Here is a 16,811-nt window from a genome sequence, read left to right on the forward strand (position 1 = left end):
ATAACCACTCTAGTACAATTGGACATGTTAACCACTTTAACAAAAACATTAAAAGAAATAGCAGATCTACAAGCTCAGACCACATTGCATTCTGAGCTAGTTAGTAGACCTGACCCAAAATAGGAACGCCAGGGAGAAAGTCGTTAAAGAAATCGTATAATATAATAATCATCTATAAAGCTCTTAGGATTTTCAAAATCATTCTGAACCATGGATTTAACAAAACGACAACTTATATCCTGTGTTTTCTTACCCTGCTGGAAAGTATACACATACTATGTGTAAACTGTGTATATATACTTTACTTTATGTGTATATATGTTCTGCGGCCAGCAGTAGAACATGGTGATAATACTGGGAAGCTGCCATTGGCCATAGTACTGTGGCTGTATTGGGCATCTCTCGATGGGGTGGTGTTTGTGTTTTGTTGTTGCACTCGACAGAACCACACCTTCAAAATAAGCAGGCAGGTTACCCGATTCTAATTAAAGGCAATGCAGTGAAACATAGCATTTGGATTTAAAGTATAGTGTTGGGGTTCAACAGCCAAACTCTGGGCAGTTTTGGCAGGAAGTAATTGTGCAATAATATCTTATATTTAATGTTAAGCAAGACCCCACTTGCAATTATGTTGTTCATCCATGGTGATCTAGCGCAGTCAGTGAATGCTCCCAGAATCAACGAAGAAGAGTACATCACACGTTTTTTCAGCTGGTTTAGGATAATGCTAAAATAAACTTTTCTCTGCTTGCTGGTGGTTATTGGCCATAACAAGCCACAATCAACTGCCCAGAACTATGGAACGGATTATCACGACAGCACAGTTGACTCTACAACACTCTACTGCGTCTTACAAAGAGATCGGCAGGTGGATCTTTGTGAAGAATAATGATTATAATTTATGATGAATTTTCAAAGTTTCGTGAAAACGCCATGAATGGCTGGCAAGGGCAGCTATAGATGATGTTTTAACTCTCGCAATCAATGAGTTCAAGTTCAGTGCAATCAAGGTCATATTCTTTTGTAAAAACCTAAAAGGCTGGCAGAAATGTGCAAGTGAATTTTAGGATTTCCCTAAACCTCATACCCAGAGCTTCCAGGAGCTCTGGCTCTATGGGGGTGTCTGTCCAAAACAGAGCAGGCAGGTCATCCAAGTTTCAGATTCGTTTTAATTGGCCAATCACAAGATGCATAACAGACCATAACAGCTCCGCCGGTTTCAACTTGATTTCCGGTTAGTCATCCCCGGCAATGCAAACTCGGCAGGGAGGCATTCCCCATTCCCAAACCATTGTGGTCAGTGGACAAAAAGTACACTTCCACCCCGCAGGGTATACCCAGCTCTCAACGAGACAAGCCTGGACTCAGTATGTTGGCTAAGGTTGAAACAGTGTGAGCTAACAGACCTGCAACTAGCTAGCATGCCTGCCCCAGCCTGCCCCTCGACCTGCACAGCTGTGAGGTAACAGAAGCCTGGTATGGCGTCCTGTACAAACACAGGCAAAGAGATGGCTGCCTGGAGGGCTCAGATATGGCAAACTCATCTAGGCATGGCACGCCATGTACTAATTCAACATTTTAAACTGTCTTCATTTAAAATAAAACTGTACACGTGTGTGTACAGTTTTTTTAATAGTGACACAAAATAGATGAATGACAGCGTAAATGAGATTGAAACCCATTTAAAATATATCAAAACTGAAAATTGATGAACAGAATTCCTTAAAAGTGGACTATGTGTCAACTTCTAAACTATAGGATTACATGTTCAACACTCATGTTTCCAACAGCTAAATGTCGGACATCATTGTCTCCCACTGACACACGACCCTGTTCGGACTCATCTCTTCCTTATTCTATTAATTAAACTATTATTAAACTTAAAAGGGAGCCACAGACAGACAGACAGCACTGCATAAGCCTGTGTGCTCCATAGGAATGTGCAGTTCCACACACATACTTGCAGCACAGCATCAAAACCACAGCTTTTAAGATATCAAATACATCAGATAGTTAGCATCCTCCTCTGCTTGTGGCCTGGGGCCAGCTGAACAAAGCTAGTGTGTGAATTCAACATTAGAGAGTACGAAGCAAGTTCTAAGCCATCATAGCCATGATTTATTACTTAAATAAAAAGGGCGTTGCAAGTTGCAACACACCTAGCTACAACCACACAGCTAAATATTTAAGCCTATACACAGCTCACACACTGAGCCTAACATGCCATTTCCCTGCAAACATATATATGTATTAATCATTTTGGTGGAGAACATTCATACGAATAGTTGAAGTGTCTCTGTGCCCACAATTCAAATGAAGGGTGTGATCATGGTAAATAGGGGTGGAAGAGTTAATCGAACTAATCGATTTTAATATCATTTATACTATCACATCCCACAGGGGAACTTGAGTTCTTTGCGTTGATTACCTTTTCATCATTTAAAAAAAACTTGCTTCTCAATTATTCGATTAATCTAAAAAGTTATCAATATAAGATAATCGATAGTTGCAGCAGCACTAAAAGGTTCATATGCAGGTAATGGACACAGAGGGCATAGATGCAATGGCTCACTTGACTAAAAATGTAAACATAAAGCCTGATGATTTGGTGTATATATCTAGTTCACTTGGAGTGTGGTAATAGTGACAACAAATCTCTCCCTCTGTTTGATGATTGGCTGCGTGTCAAGTAAAGATTTTACGCCCAGACTTGGGAATGAGGTCACACTCTTACAAAAACAAAGACTGAACTGATCCTACAGCAGTGGTTGAATGATAGGGAGTCTGTCTGTCTGGCTTTGGCTTTCTGTCTGTCTGTCTGTGACTCTCCATAGTCCATACATACGGACAATCACCTGCTTAGTCAACTGACAGAGAATCTACGAGACAGAAACGCAGGAAGGAGACAACCATCGAGGCAGAAGACACACAGACAGAGAATCTGTGGTAAATACATAGAGCACAGTAAATAGGCAACACATGAAAGAAGTTACGCCCACAGAACATGTGCACTGCAGAAGAATGGATGTTAGACTAAGGCGTGTACGATGTCTTCACCACATGATGGGTTTGGGACAGATTGGGACCCATCACCCATGTCTTCTACGAGTCAACTCAAGTTAGTCAACTCGATTCAGTTAGTCATCATATTATATTGAGGCAATGACCCTCCAAAGGTAATACAACAGCTTTCTAGAGGTGTGCCTAGTTGAGTCATGCGTTCAGCATTGTGTTGTTGACAAATTTGTGGACACACTGGACAGAGTGATACATACACAAAGACAGACAGACAGACAAACAGACAGCCTCATTACAAGTTTCACAACTGGCTTCAGCCCTCTCCCCGCCCTTCCTCTCTCCAGTCACTCAATGCAACATGGAATACTGTGTGCCTGCCCACAAACTAACTTGAACTGAATTCTTGCAACCTAAACCAAGACTGTAACGTCACAACCTCCCATTACCTACACAGCAATAATTGAGATTGCATCACGTTCACTCTGGTTACACTTTATATACTTTTCTTTACAGCCTTTTGAGATTTTTTGCATTGACAATAAAGTAACTTCATTGAAGGAACTGCTAAAGTTGCCTTCTCCATTTGGTGCCCTTAGTCCTAACTCCCGGACAGCTGAATTTATGTACCTGTATATGCTCGTTCTTAAACGCAGTGTAATAGATAGCGTGAGTGAAGCTCCAACAATACAGTAATATAGATTTAAGGAGGCAAGCGAGTAGGAAAATAACTAATTAAACATTTGAATGACACCACTGGGAAAACAAATGGCAAACATTGGACCACATGAGCGCATTCCAGAGGCCTCTTTCTGTTTGTTTTTTGTTTTATAAAAGCCCTGGCCACTTTCCAGTGACTTGATTTGAATTGAAAGATGTGCCGAGTAAAGCTGCCTGTGGGATAATGAAGATGCATACTTTACATTTCCTTGTTGAGTTTGTTCGGGGGGCTAGAGTTAATAAAATGGGGTACATCACTTGCTGTTTGCACACGGTCATAAGGGAGTGATTGTCAAGATGCATGTTTCAACAAGGGGTACAAGAGGTACAAGAGTGTACAACTACAAATGTAGCCAAACGGGCGTGAGGCACGTTAACCTCTCCGGGTCCATTTGCTTGATTGCCTGGCTAAGATTGCCTTCCAATGTTTGCAGGATTGGTCTATTTTGAACAAAATGCCTCAAATCTTGAACACAGCATGCAATTGCAGTGAAATTATGCACGCACATTCCCACTAGGCAGAGGAAGAAATGGCACTTGAAAAAAATCTAATCGGCCTCATGGTGGCGCTATAACAGGCCTATTTATGATTTTACCTACAACTGCACCGCTCTGTGTACAACTTTGTATGCACACTCCCTAGAGGCCAAGGAAAACCCTTTGCCCTGCATTTTCCACATCTGCCTGTTATAGCGCCATCATAAGACCAGTTTTGCTAAACACATTTCTTTATTTTAATATTACTCGTACAGATTGTATCCATACATCACGCAAATTGGTATACACTACCTCTATAGTTATGTGTTCAACACAGATCTGTTTGAGTTTTTTCATATATTACTCCGACACATTTTGTCCAAACATCACAAACACTATTATCCTGGTGGAGACCTGTGCCATGAAGGGCACATTTTCTAGTTCACTCAATTATTTCAATGAATACAAATGTATTTTAATGAATCTGTATGGTAATGTTTTGTTATATGTGATGTTGATGATTTGTATATAACACCCCTGTGTGTCTGGAATTGAATTTAAAGTACAATAGAGCAAGTACATCTGTACATGATAGTACTGTAGGTGTGTATACATAGTATAGTATGTGTACAGTGGTTGAAAGTGGTCTCCCTCCCTATAGTCTTTCAGTGAGACTTTTAGACTCTGGTGTCGGCTAGTGCACTGGTTCCCAAACAGTGGGTCGGGACCCATTTGTGGGTCATGGGAACATTGTTATGGGTCCCTTTGTTTTTTGAGGGGCGCCAGCCCCTTCTATGTCCAGCTTTGAGAGTTTGTGTAAACACAAACATTGTCCTATATCAATGCCATTGACAATGAATGGCCAGTTTTGAGTGTTTGTCCTAACACAATCATTGAATTCCATTGACAATGAATGGCCAGTTTTGAGTGTTTGTCCTAATTGAATGCCAATGACCAAGCGGCAATGCATTATTGGCAGAGAGGTCAGTTTGGTCTGATGTGGGAGACGCGGGTTTGAATCCCAGCCGAGTGACCAGCTGAGTAGGAAAAGGAAAATGTGGATTGCAGCTTTAACACTGAGGATTTGACTGTGTATTGACTATCCAAGGCTGTCCCTCCCAGGGTCTGGCAAAACAACAACAACAACAATAACATATGCCTGACAATGGCTGGACAGACAGAAGGCAAACAGTGAGTCAGGCACACACTAGCCTCGGAAACCCAGACGTATTTATTTTTTAACAGTCACTCAAGCATGATCTTTTGCGCGTGTGCACATGCATACACACAGAGTAACAACAACAAACATCTGCAACATAGAAACACATACTCAAATACAATTTCCTTCTATACAGCACATATACAAGTGTGCACACACTATTTCCAGTCAATTCTCTTTTCTAGGGCAGTAATGCTTTGACCAGGCATTAGGTCAAATGAACAACAAAGAGTTCTATTGTGGCAACTGGCAAGAGAACAGCCGCACGCGCACGCACGCGCACACACACACACACACACACACACACATACACCCACACACACACACACACACTTTATACTCCTACTGTAACAAGACTAGGCCAATCTATCAGACAAGGGCCAACAGACAAGTGTATGATAATAAACCTTAGTGGACAACAGTACATATAGTATAAATAATAATGTGGTCTAAATATAATACTACTGTACAGACTATGTACAAATGTTTCCCACAGACTTGTTGGCACCGACTATAGTAGTCACTGCAGACGTATGATACAGCGTGCACACGTGTGTGTGTGTGTGCGTGCACATGTTTATGCACGTGCATCAGAAAGGATGATAGTGACAAATGTATGACATTGTTTAACAGAATATCTCAATATTGATAATGTGACAATATTTTGGCCACGAGTATGGTGCGTAAGAAGATATTTACACACACAGGGCATACACACACGGTCGGTGTGTGTGTGTGTGTGTGTTGTATCAGAGGGAAACAGTTTTAATGATGTGTTGGGTGTTTTGCAGAGTCACTGTGGTGATATTTCTGTCATCATTTGGTGTGTTTGTGTCCATCAGCCATAGTGTGACTTATTCGTGCTATCGTGTGCGCGTGTGTGTGTGTGTGTGTGTGTGTGTGTGTGTGTGTGTGTGTGTGTGTGTGTGTGTGTGTGTGTGTGTGTGTGTGTGTGTGTGTGTGTGTGTGTGTGTGTGTGTGTGTGTGTGTGTGTGTGTGTGTGTGTGTGTGTGTGTGTGCGTGCGTGTGTGCGTGAGTGATGGTTACATTATGTCAACTGTTGTCTGCTCTGAGAAGGGTCTGGGCTGAAGCGCTGCTCCTCTATAGGCAGGCTAAGATTGGCAGTGGTCTGCTAGACAACCACAGAATACCAACGAGGCTTGAACCATCTCACTGCAAAACACTGCCGTCTCTCTCACGCGCAGCCTAGTCGTTCACTCTTCACGCATCTCTCCTCCAAGTGTATCTCTGCTTCTCTGGCCTCAAATCCATCTTCCAAATTTCTTTCACTTTAGCCTCTTTTCCATAACGGTTCGTAGGCCAAGTGAGGGTGTGCTGTGCCATGCGTGAGCCATTATAATTTGTTTGTGTTTCCACTTCTCGTGGAAACACAAGAAAAACTACAGTGATGTTGAGTGTGGGATAACAGCATATTACTATTGATACACAAGTTTACAGTCAATTGTACATAAAACTGAAAGGTAATGGCCTGTAGAATGAGATTTACACAGCTATATCAGAAATGGCAAAGGTAGCCTCGGGGAAGAAGATATCTACTATATATATGGTATGTGCGATAAAGAGAGAAAGAGATTAGTCTCAATCCAAATACACATTATATGTAACCTCAGCAACCCTAACTGTACCTGAATAGACTGTAATGAAACGTGATAACATGCAATTAAGTGCCACTGATGTCTGAGTGTCTGTCTATAGGAAACAACAACTGTAGTGTTCTATGAATAGTTGTGGAATTGTACATGTATTGTTGTCTCTCAACTGTAGGCAGAAGAAAATATATATATATATATATATTTATATATATATATATATGCATTTTCAATCTCAAAGTTTATTGTCACAACACATTTACATTCAAAAGAAAAGTAAAATAGAGAAAAGAAGATTTTGTGTTGACTCTCAGAGTTCTTTCCCATCAGAGGGCGTAAAACCAATAATCGAATACCAATGACAATAAGCCCCCCCACGAGTCCCAACGGATCAGTTTGGCTGAGCACTGTTTGCCAACCCTGTAAAACAGCCAAACAGAACCAAACCGTGCACAAATTGAAATGCAGTTTGCAGTGATTATAAGTTATATCCATGCTCAGAACTGGTGCACTGTCTGGAGGACCTTTTTGTCACTCTCTCACCATAAAGTATAAGTGTTAATTTGTCAATTCACTCCAAAGGTATTTTGAATGCTTTTCTTGTCATTGGGGAAATTGAGTGTTCAGTATGTCCCTATTTTGTGCATATTGCCCAGCCAATGTGTAGACTAGAGCAGGACATGAAAAGCAACAATGAATGAAAAGCTACGCCCTGCCACTCTTAAAGCCCATATTTGGAAGATTTGTTTGGGTTCATCTTGTGGTGTATCATATTGGTAAACATATCACATCATAACTCCTGTAATCGGTATAGATATAATATGATGAGTTACTTGCCAATACCCATTCCAACTTCCAAGAAATTATAATCAAGTACAAATTAGGAAGTCCGTTTGTCTCATCTGTCTCCACTCTTCATGGGATAATATTGTGCAACCTTTGCAGCAATTCACTTTTACTGCGGGTTTTTACTGAATGACGACGTACTCCTCAGATAGTACAAACACCCTTCTGCAGGAATCCGCCAGACAGGATGCAAGCCAGCTGAGCTGTCATTGACACCATCCCATTAAGCATGTGAGAATGCTGCCACACAAACCACACGGCAGCGATAAAATACCAGGAAACAACTGTTAGGTTTTAGATTAGTAAAGAGGGAAAAAAAACAGTGTGGAGTCACATGACAAAGACATTTCTGTCATTAAAAGTGACCCTGACGAAAAGAAGGAAAGGGGAGGTGGAATAACTGCAAAATAGGAAATGTTTACTAAACACAATATACATACAATTACACTGGTAAGAGGGGGGGGTGTATAGTAAAATCCTCGGAAATGTATCGATTTGTAATTGTAACTCAGAGTGTACAAATGTTACCAAATGAACCAATATTTGATTACATTTGTACACTCACCCTCTCCACCAGAGTTAAATTAACACGGAGGACTTAACCGTTTTTTTCCATATAAAGCATAAATGGAACGGTTGTTCTAGCCTGTCTCATATTATATGTTACTGGCAGACAGGCAGAGTGAAATGTGCAATCAGCTGAGCTGTAAGGTGAAGCAGTGCTCTGTGCCCAAAAAAGGAATTGTTTTTAACAAAGGGAGAGAAAGAATGATGAAGTGTTCCTCGCATTCACTCACTACACAGAAATGTTCATGCAGAGCAACTCTAATTCTGACTAACATTTCAAATATCAATGCATTCTAGACTTCAAGCTGAATGTTACAGTCACCCTCACTCGCCCCCTCTCTCTCTACCTCGCTCTCCCTCTTTCTGTGCGACTATTCCCTGTTACTAACGCGTAGAATCAGTACAATACACAGTGCAGCTCAGCTGTTATGCCAGGCTGAATCAGTTTGTGCTGTGCATTAAGGAAGACAAAGGGTAAGGAACAGGTCTGCCACTGCTCACGCACGCCCCCCCCCCCCCCACACACACACTTTTTTCTCTTCCGTGTTTAAATGGTGGAAGGAAACATTTGCGGGTTAAATTGGAACATAACACACCTGGACAGACACACACAAATTCATGTCCACACACATCCTCTTTCAGTTACACATTCCACAATAAGCCCTGACATGAGGGAACAGGGGTAGAGCTATAGTAACTAGATGAACCCTCAAACCACCTTCCTTAATAATACTGTGTACTTGATTGTTTATCATCAATGCGTTGTTGTGAATCGTCGTAACAACACATTAATGCTCTCGCCTACCAGTCCAGCAAAATAATCGTCTTTGTTTCCGACACAAAAAACATTTTGGAGCAGTAATTTTACCACTTACAATTCGTAGTATAACCCTTTCAAATGGAAAAGGGTAAAGGCATGGAGGGAGAAGGTCATGTGACAGTGACACAGATCGTGAGCAAGGTCAGAACCGAGTACACATCAATGTGTTTGGCCTCTGAGGTCACGACACAAACTGATTGAGCCACCAGCCGCAGCCGCAAGGTTGGGCTGCCAGGGGGGGGGGGGGTTCACCTTACGTTTGTAAGGTGAACGCATAGTTATCACACTAAAATTATATACAGTATATTGTGGGTTAATAAATAGGCCTACTGCCACCTACATATTAAATAATGTATTTCAATCGGCGATTGCTTGCGAGCATGTGCACGCGACATAACAACCCACTAGCTAAAAAAAAATCCACAGCACTTCCCTGCCACCAGGGCCCCACCAGGGCTCCCGGTGGCATTGCACACTGTGTGAAAGGTTCCATGTCAGGCAGAATGTAGTCCCACTGCTGATGAGGAGAGGAGAAATTACATTGCAAGGGCAGAGGAGAGGTTCGTGGTCCTACCAGTATTGTCAAACTGTAGCTCCGTGCATTCCGTGCTCTTCCAGGGACAGCTGTAGACGGCGCCCCGCTCCACCACAGTGCTGCTAGAGGAGGAGGTGTTGGCCCTCGGTGCACCGATCAGAACATCCGACCTGAAGGATGGGAGGGAAGAGCACAGTGAAGGATTGAAGAGGTGGTGTGGAGAAGAGAGGAGAAGAGCATCTAAACACAGACTTCAGTCAACAACACCATGAGTGTCCTAACCGCAAACTTCTAATGACAGTGTGAAGATGTTCTTTATGGGAGAGTGTAAAAATAAGAGATCAGACTGTCACGCCTTCAATAAGCACACTGAATATCGCACACCAACAGCTCAAAGGATACAGTAGGGTACAATCTAGTTGATGCAAGTGTGTGTGCCGGGGATCTTTGCTATATTTTATCTGTACATATTTTGTTGTCCTTGCACCTTAAGTTTGTTAAGGTGTGTTATACAAATTAGATAGACTATGTGATGTGGGGGAGCTGTAGAGACAGCCCCGGTCCAAAGAAAGCGCACTGGACCAGGGCTACTGTAGTCTCTTAGACAGACTGTTGACTCACGTCAAGGAAAAGAGGGCGCTGTTTTTCCTTTTTTTGACGATGGATTCTCAGATTGGGGCTACTGTAGAGGGGTGCTAGAAAGAGCCTGACTACATTTACCATCTTTACCACTATCCAGCCCCTCTGAAATGATAGAAGCACCCGGAAAATAACAAACACGTAATTTCCATTGAGATTATGATTTCGTAATTTATGGTACATTAAATCAACACGAAATCAATACAACCCAAACAAACAGATTTGGCCATAGTTAGTTAGGCTCTAAGCGTACAACCCAAAACATGAATTGCCTCACCTCACACTAAACGTGGCGCATGCTGTATGACATGAACACAAATAAGTAGAATCACAATAAACGAAAGTAGCCCAATATATCGACGTTGCTTTGAGGGACTATTAAAATAAAATAAGTCACCGTTAGCACCGTTGTAACTTGTGGTACATGACAGATTAAGAACACAACATAAACGGAGACTCAAGACTGGTACCTTTGATTATTTGCCGTCTTGAAGAAATCCACCGAAAATCCAAAATAGCTTCCCTGTGGTCCTGAGAACACGGAGGGTTTATCCACATCCAGATTAAACGCAGAAAAACATCTGAAACACGCCAGCATGACAACAACAGCCAGCGGGAAACACCACTTCAGCTCTCCTCCTCCAGACATGATTCTCATGCTGGGAATTAAAATCGTCAATTAATGTAAAGTTATTGCCAATATTCCCTGTCTCCCCGGAGATCTGTTCAACCTGCGTAACGAACGGAGCGATATACTTGTTTCTGTTTCGGAGTCGCCACCTCTAACCAGCCGGAGTTCAGTATAAAGCCGTCATAAGCATACCTCCCTGTAACACATCCACAGACTGGACCGCAGCACAATCCCTGTTTGTTACCAAATCAGCAGCAGCAACATTGTAACGAGCACAGGGAGGTTTTTGTGTGTTGTTCGTGTGTGTGTGTGCTGTGCGTGTGTGTGTGTGTGTCATCAGGGCTCGGCATAAATACATTACAGGAAGTTAACTCCACCGCATCACAGGGGCTACGAGCCGACTTCCGCAATGTAGGCGGCGCCAGTTAAAAGGGAATGTTTTATGGGACATTTACGCGTCTGGTTGTTCAAACTATGGCGTTGGGACCAATGGTCATGGAGAGAGACAGTCGGGACTTGGGACCTGCTTGAGACCCTGGATCGACCGTGGTCCAAAACTGATATTCTTGGGCGCCATTGTGCCCAGTAACAATATTTCATCATATCCAACAATAACCCAGGTACTTACTCACGTTTTCTTTACATTTTTACTTCTTTTACAATATTCAAAGTAACAACAAATAAAAAAAATGAAATGAAAAATCTATAAAATACAATAAATTTAAAAAAAAAAACATACAGGCACTGTCCAGTTGATAGTGTGTTGGGGCTACTAGCCTATACATACAGCACTACTGCCATCCACTGAACATAAGCTGACACAACTAGATAGGCTACTATCTAAAAAAAAGTTACAGAAGAGAGCTACTACCGTACCTCAAGTATTATTTCATTATTTGAAGAATGCTGTTAAATAGAAAGGTTCCAAGGGTGAGTGAAGTGAACAGGGGCCCTCCTCAAGATGCCATTGGTTATATCATTGTGTAGATGTGTGTCGAAATAGCACCCTGTGGCAGGTCCAGGGCTCAGAACTCCAAGCAGGGTTTAGTCTAGCCCTGTTCCATAGCCTTAGGGACGAGAAGTCCTTAAGGCTAATGGACCAGAGCTAGGTTTAGGCTAGTCCCTGAGTCATCTGTGTTGATTATTCTCATGTCTACAGTTTAATTTAGTCATTATCTTGTTATCTACACAGCTATTGAGGAGAGGACACAACACATTTTTGGCTTTTACACTCTCTCTCACACACACACACACACACGCACACACGCACGCACGCACGCACGCACACACACACACACACACACACACACACACACACACATAAACCTGGATCACCTCCTAATGCAATAACGTCATTGCTTTAACATTCCATGTACAGTACCGTACATTCCAGCTATTTAAAGCCCAGTCATGACATAATTTAATTCCTCTGACAACTTAGACATTATGCAGAAGTAAGACACTTTATTGTTGTTATTTATATATGGTCTTAGTCTATATATTACATTTGAACTAAAACAAAGTGTTACAAAACAGATTTTTTTCTGGAACCAAATGGACCCATAATTAATTAGGATTTTACTGATGGGGTCTGGGGACCCCCAGGCGTCCTAAAGGTGGTTCCAGGGGTCCCCAACAAGATTTCTAATTGAAAATAGATGATTTAAAAGTTCACTTGTGTGCTGACTTGCTATTTTAAAACAATTCTTAATATGTTTAAAACATTTTAACATTTTTCAGATGGGGGTCTGGTCTGCTTGCCTGCGGCCAGATACATTAATTTGGAGGTCCTTGAAATGAAAAAATCTTCTGAACCACTGACATACAGAATTAACAGACAAATGACAAACGGCTGACACAGTGAGTTAGAAAACCCAGATGCCCAGTTTGTATGTCCAGTAAACTTGCAGGCCAGTGAGTCGGCAGTGGGTTTTTGCTCTTATTTGGCCATGAGCGTCTCTGAATCACTGCTAGAATGAAGTGTACACTCAAGAATGGAATGTGTGGCTGATCTCCCAGGAGATTCACAAGAGGGGGGGTGGTTGTGTGTTATTGTGTGTGTGTGTGTGTGTGTGTGTGTGTGTGTGTGTGTGTGTGTGTGTGTGTGTGTGTGTGTGTGTGTGTGTGCGTGTGCGCGTGTGCGCGTGCGTGCGTGCGTGCGTGCGTGCGTGCGTGCGTGCGTGCGTGCGTGCGTGCATGTTTGTGTGCAGAAGAGAGTCTCAAATACATGCTTTTCGTCCATGCTAAACCCCTTATCCCTAAACTTCTTTGCCTTTTCTTTACTATTTTGAAATACATTTTTGAATACTTAAAATACCCAATCTACAAGCTCACAACGTGCCGATGTAGATCGGCTAATTGAACTATTCAAAAATGTTTTTCAAAATAGTAAAAAAGGCAAAGAAGTTTAGGGTTAAGGGGTTTAGCATGGACGAAAATAGAGCCCACTGTATTGTGTGTAGACATAGATCATTGACAGCCTACAGGTAATGTATTTCTTAGTTTTGTGTGTGTGTGTGTGTGTGTGTGTGTGTGTGTGTGTGTGTGTGTGTGTGTGTGTGTGTGTGTGTGTGTGTGTGTGTGTGTGTTTGCGTGCGTGCGTGCGTGCGTGCGTGCGTGCGTGCGTGCGTGCGTGCATGCAAGCTTGCGTGCGTGCGTGCGAGCTTGCGTGCGTGTGTGTGTTTCTTGGCAGACACACCATCCTCTTTGTATACAGCGTGTACGTCTACTTTATGGGCTTTTTGAACAGATCCTGAAACATGAAGAACAGATGTGAGATAATGAAGCTAATGTTGCAGCACTCTCTCTCCCCATGTGTGACAAAAATGTACTGTAGCTGTAACATTTCTTTCCAGAATGAGTACGAATATAATGTGTGTGTGTGTGTATACGTGTATAGGGAGAGAGGGTCAAAGAAACACTGAGGACTGAGGGCACATATGGCTATTTTCTTGTCTGCATCACCACAAGCAGAACTTCTTCTTTTTCTATTTTTGACCTCCTATACACAGATTTACACAGTCTTGTCTAGACAAACATTAAAAACGCCATTGACAATGGACAGAGTTTAATGTTTGTTTTATCGCCAACAGAAACATTAAATGCCATTAGCAATGAACAGAGTTTAATGTTTGTTTTGTCTGTCACTGAGCAAATCGGCATATTATGCATATTATGCATGTTCGACAGGCTGGAATGGCTTAGGGTCGACGACAGAGTACAGCATCTTGCAATGGGTCTGGTCCACAAGATTCGATACACCACCAAGATACCCATGTACCTGTCTAGATACTTCCTTAATGTTAACGAAGTCCACACCCACAACACCAGAGGGAGTGCAACGAACCATGTACAACCCAGATTCGGCACAAACAAGGGACTAAATTCTTTTCACTCCTATGCCACCAAAATGTGGAACGCCCTACCAACTGTCATTAAGACATGCAAATCCCTTGACTCCTTCAAAACCGCTCTCAAAGGGCACCTACGGATGGCTGCAATTCGAAACTGGCCCCCGTAAAATCTGAATCCCCCCCCCCCCGCCCCCTCCTTTTTCCCCTCACTGTATATATTTCTTTTCCCTTTTTACCTCCTTTATGATGAATTCCTGTTCTGTCTATAGAAGTGTCTATTTGTACGTCTCTAAATGTTTTGATGATTTGAACATGGTGGACCCTATTGGAAACAAGTGTAATGCTTAATTGGGTCGTCCACTCACAGTTAACAGCCTTTGTATTGAGTTTGTGCTTGAAATGTACTGTAATTCTGCAAACTGTTAATAAATTCTTCAATCAATCAATCAATCAATGTCAGAGGAAAACCTCTGCCAATAAGGGACCACGATTCTTATAAACTGCTATTTTGTGATGCTAAATTTATGTCATATATGTCATATGTGATGTTGGTAAAGCGCCCCTCACTTCCCACGGGTGTGATTCTTTTCCTTCTGTGTGTATCTAATATGATGGCTATTAATTGTTTACATGTGTCCGAACATCGTAGTCAAGAAGCAGGTAAGCAGGCCATGGTGGATATAGGAGACCAGTGAGTGAGTGTTCTCCTGTGATGATGTCTGTGGTCAAGTGGTGTGGTCTGGTCAAGCAGTCGTAGCAACAAGCAGGCCAACTAATCTCATGCGTGTAATGACAGATTAAATGAGGGGGACCCCCCCCCCCACACACACACACACACACACATACACGCACAACCCTCCAAACCATCCACATACTCAGGACAATCTGTCGATTGTGCTGCCGCCTCCAGTCAGCCACAAAGGGAAGTTAATAAATGGGGCATGTGACCAGAGTCATGGAGGTAACTGTACATTCTGGGTTTGACCATCTGCTCATTGTACCCACATAAAGAAAGAAAGAAAGAAAGAAAGAAAGAAAGAAAGAACATAGTGAGATGTAGGAGGTGACTGTAGAGGTAGGACATCATTGAGACCAGTTAAGACTAGGATGTAATAATTGGAAGATAAAGACCAGACAAGAAATGTTACCAATCAACAACATTGACATCATCAGATGAAGCTAATTGAAGTTGCACTCAACACCAAGCATATGGAAATAATTACATAATATTTTATTGTACACTCTCCTCAGCTCTCAAACAGTACAGAGATTTATTTTATTAGCAATATCTTGCTGCCATCTTGTGTTAGGACACTAGACCGCAGTCCTAGACACCAAAGGTAGGGTAACTTGTGACATTGTTTTGGATTAATCCAAACAAGTTAAAGCTCTATATTCTAATAGTAACCATAGAGAGTTTGTTCAGTAACAGGGATATCCTTGTCTCTCCAGCTCGTTAATAAAAAATGAATACATTTTCAGGTGGGTTGCCAAATTCCAGCCAATCAGGAAAGAATAACCATTTATCAGCTTTTCAACTTTGTTGTCTGCACTTTGTAATATATAATAAAAAGAAAGAATGAATAGAAAAATAAACAAGCATTAATTATACTATAGGGCAGGTGTAGTATATGGAGTGATACATTCTGTATGACATGCTCTCTTAGTGGATATGCTTTATTGGCAAAGAACTAAAATGAATTACATCCACCATGAAATTTGCCATTGAAAATGAACCTCTTACTTTTACTGCGTCTTGGGGATTCCAGTTCTTTTAATGTTGATATATTAGATGTTGATCAAATGGTATTCGTGAATAAGGTTATTATGTTATGTAATAAATGAATTATCACGTGGCATTCTGTCATTTACTTTTGTATCCAAACTCGGCCCCACCATGCACCGGCCATTGATATTTGATAGAATGAGTTATGATGACAGGTTACGGTAATAGCTGATCATTTAACCTTGTCAAGTGAAAATCCTCTGACTTGCATTAACAAGAATGTTGCTTACTGCTAAACTCAAGTGAATTGATTCACAGAAAAATATAATGACAGTATCAGTAGGCTATTAAGTACGAGTACAATATCATTTATAAATCATAGCAAAGTCTACAGCAACATCTGCTCAATGGAAATTGAAACTGTGCTAACTGTGGCTGTCCCAGGGGACTGCAACTAAGATTTGCATCTTAGTTTCTGCTCACCTCCTGAGCAGAACAGATCCACAAGAGACTTCATGTTGATCAAGATACGTTTCTGAACTTATGGGCAGACAATGGTTCTTCAGATCAGGAATAATGGATGGAACCTTTAAAAAGTGATTTACTACAAAGGCAATTATTCATTTCTCCTGTAAAGAGAACAGAGCAACACC

General features: G+C 41.7%; 1 protein-coding gene across 1 annotated transcript in view; it reads right to left on the bottom strand.

The window, feature by feature from the left end:
* itgav (integrin, alpha V) overlaps positions 1-11,388 on the bottom strand; it is a 45,008-nt gene extending 33,620 nt beyond the window's left edge. Inside the window, exons 1-2 of the mRNA XM_079518943.1 lie at positions 10,919-11,388; positions 9,849-9,979 (exon numbers count right to left, since the gene is read on the bottom strand). Of these exons, the coding sequence (XP_079375069.1) occupies positions 9,849-9,979; positions 10,919-11,106 (319 nt within the window). The 5' untranslated portion in view covers positions 11,107-11,388. The remainder of the gene's footprint in view (positions 1-9,848; positions 9,980-10,918) is intronic.
* Positions 11,389-16,811: the final 5,423 nt, after the last annotated feature.

Source organism: Electrona antarctica, assembly GCF_951216825.1.
Source record: "Electrona antarctica genome assembly, chromosome: 13".
Classification (NCBI taxonomy): domain Eukaryota; kingdom Metazoa; phylum Chordata; class Actinopteri; order Myctophiformes; family Myctophidae; genus Electrona; species Electrona antarctica.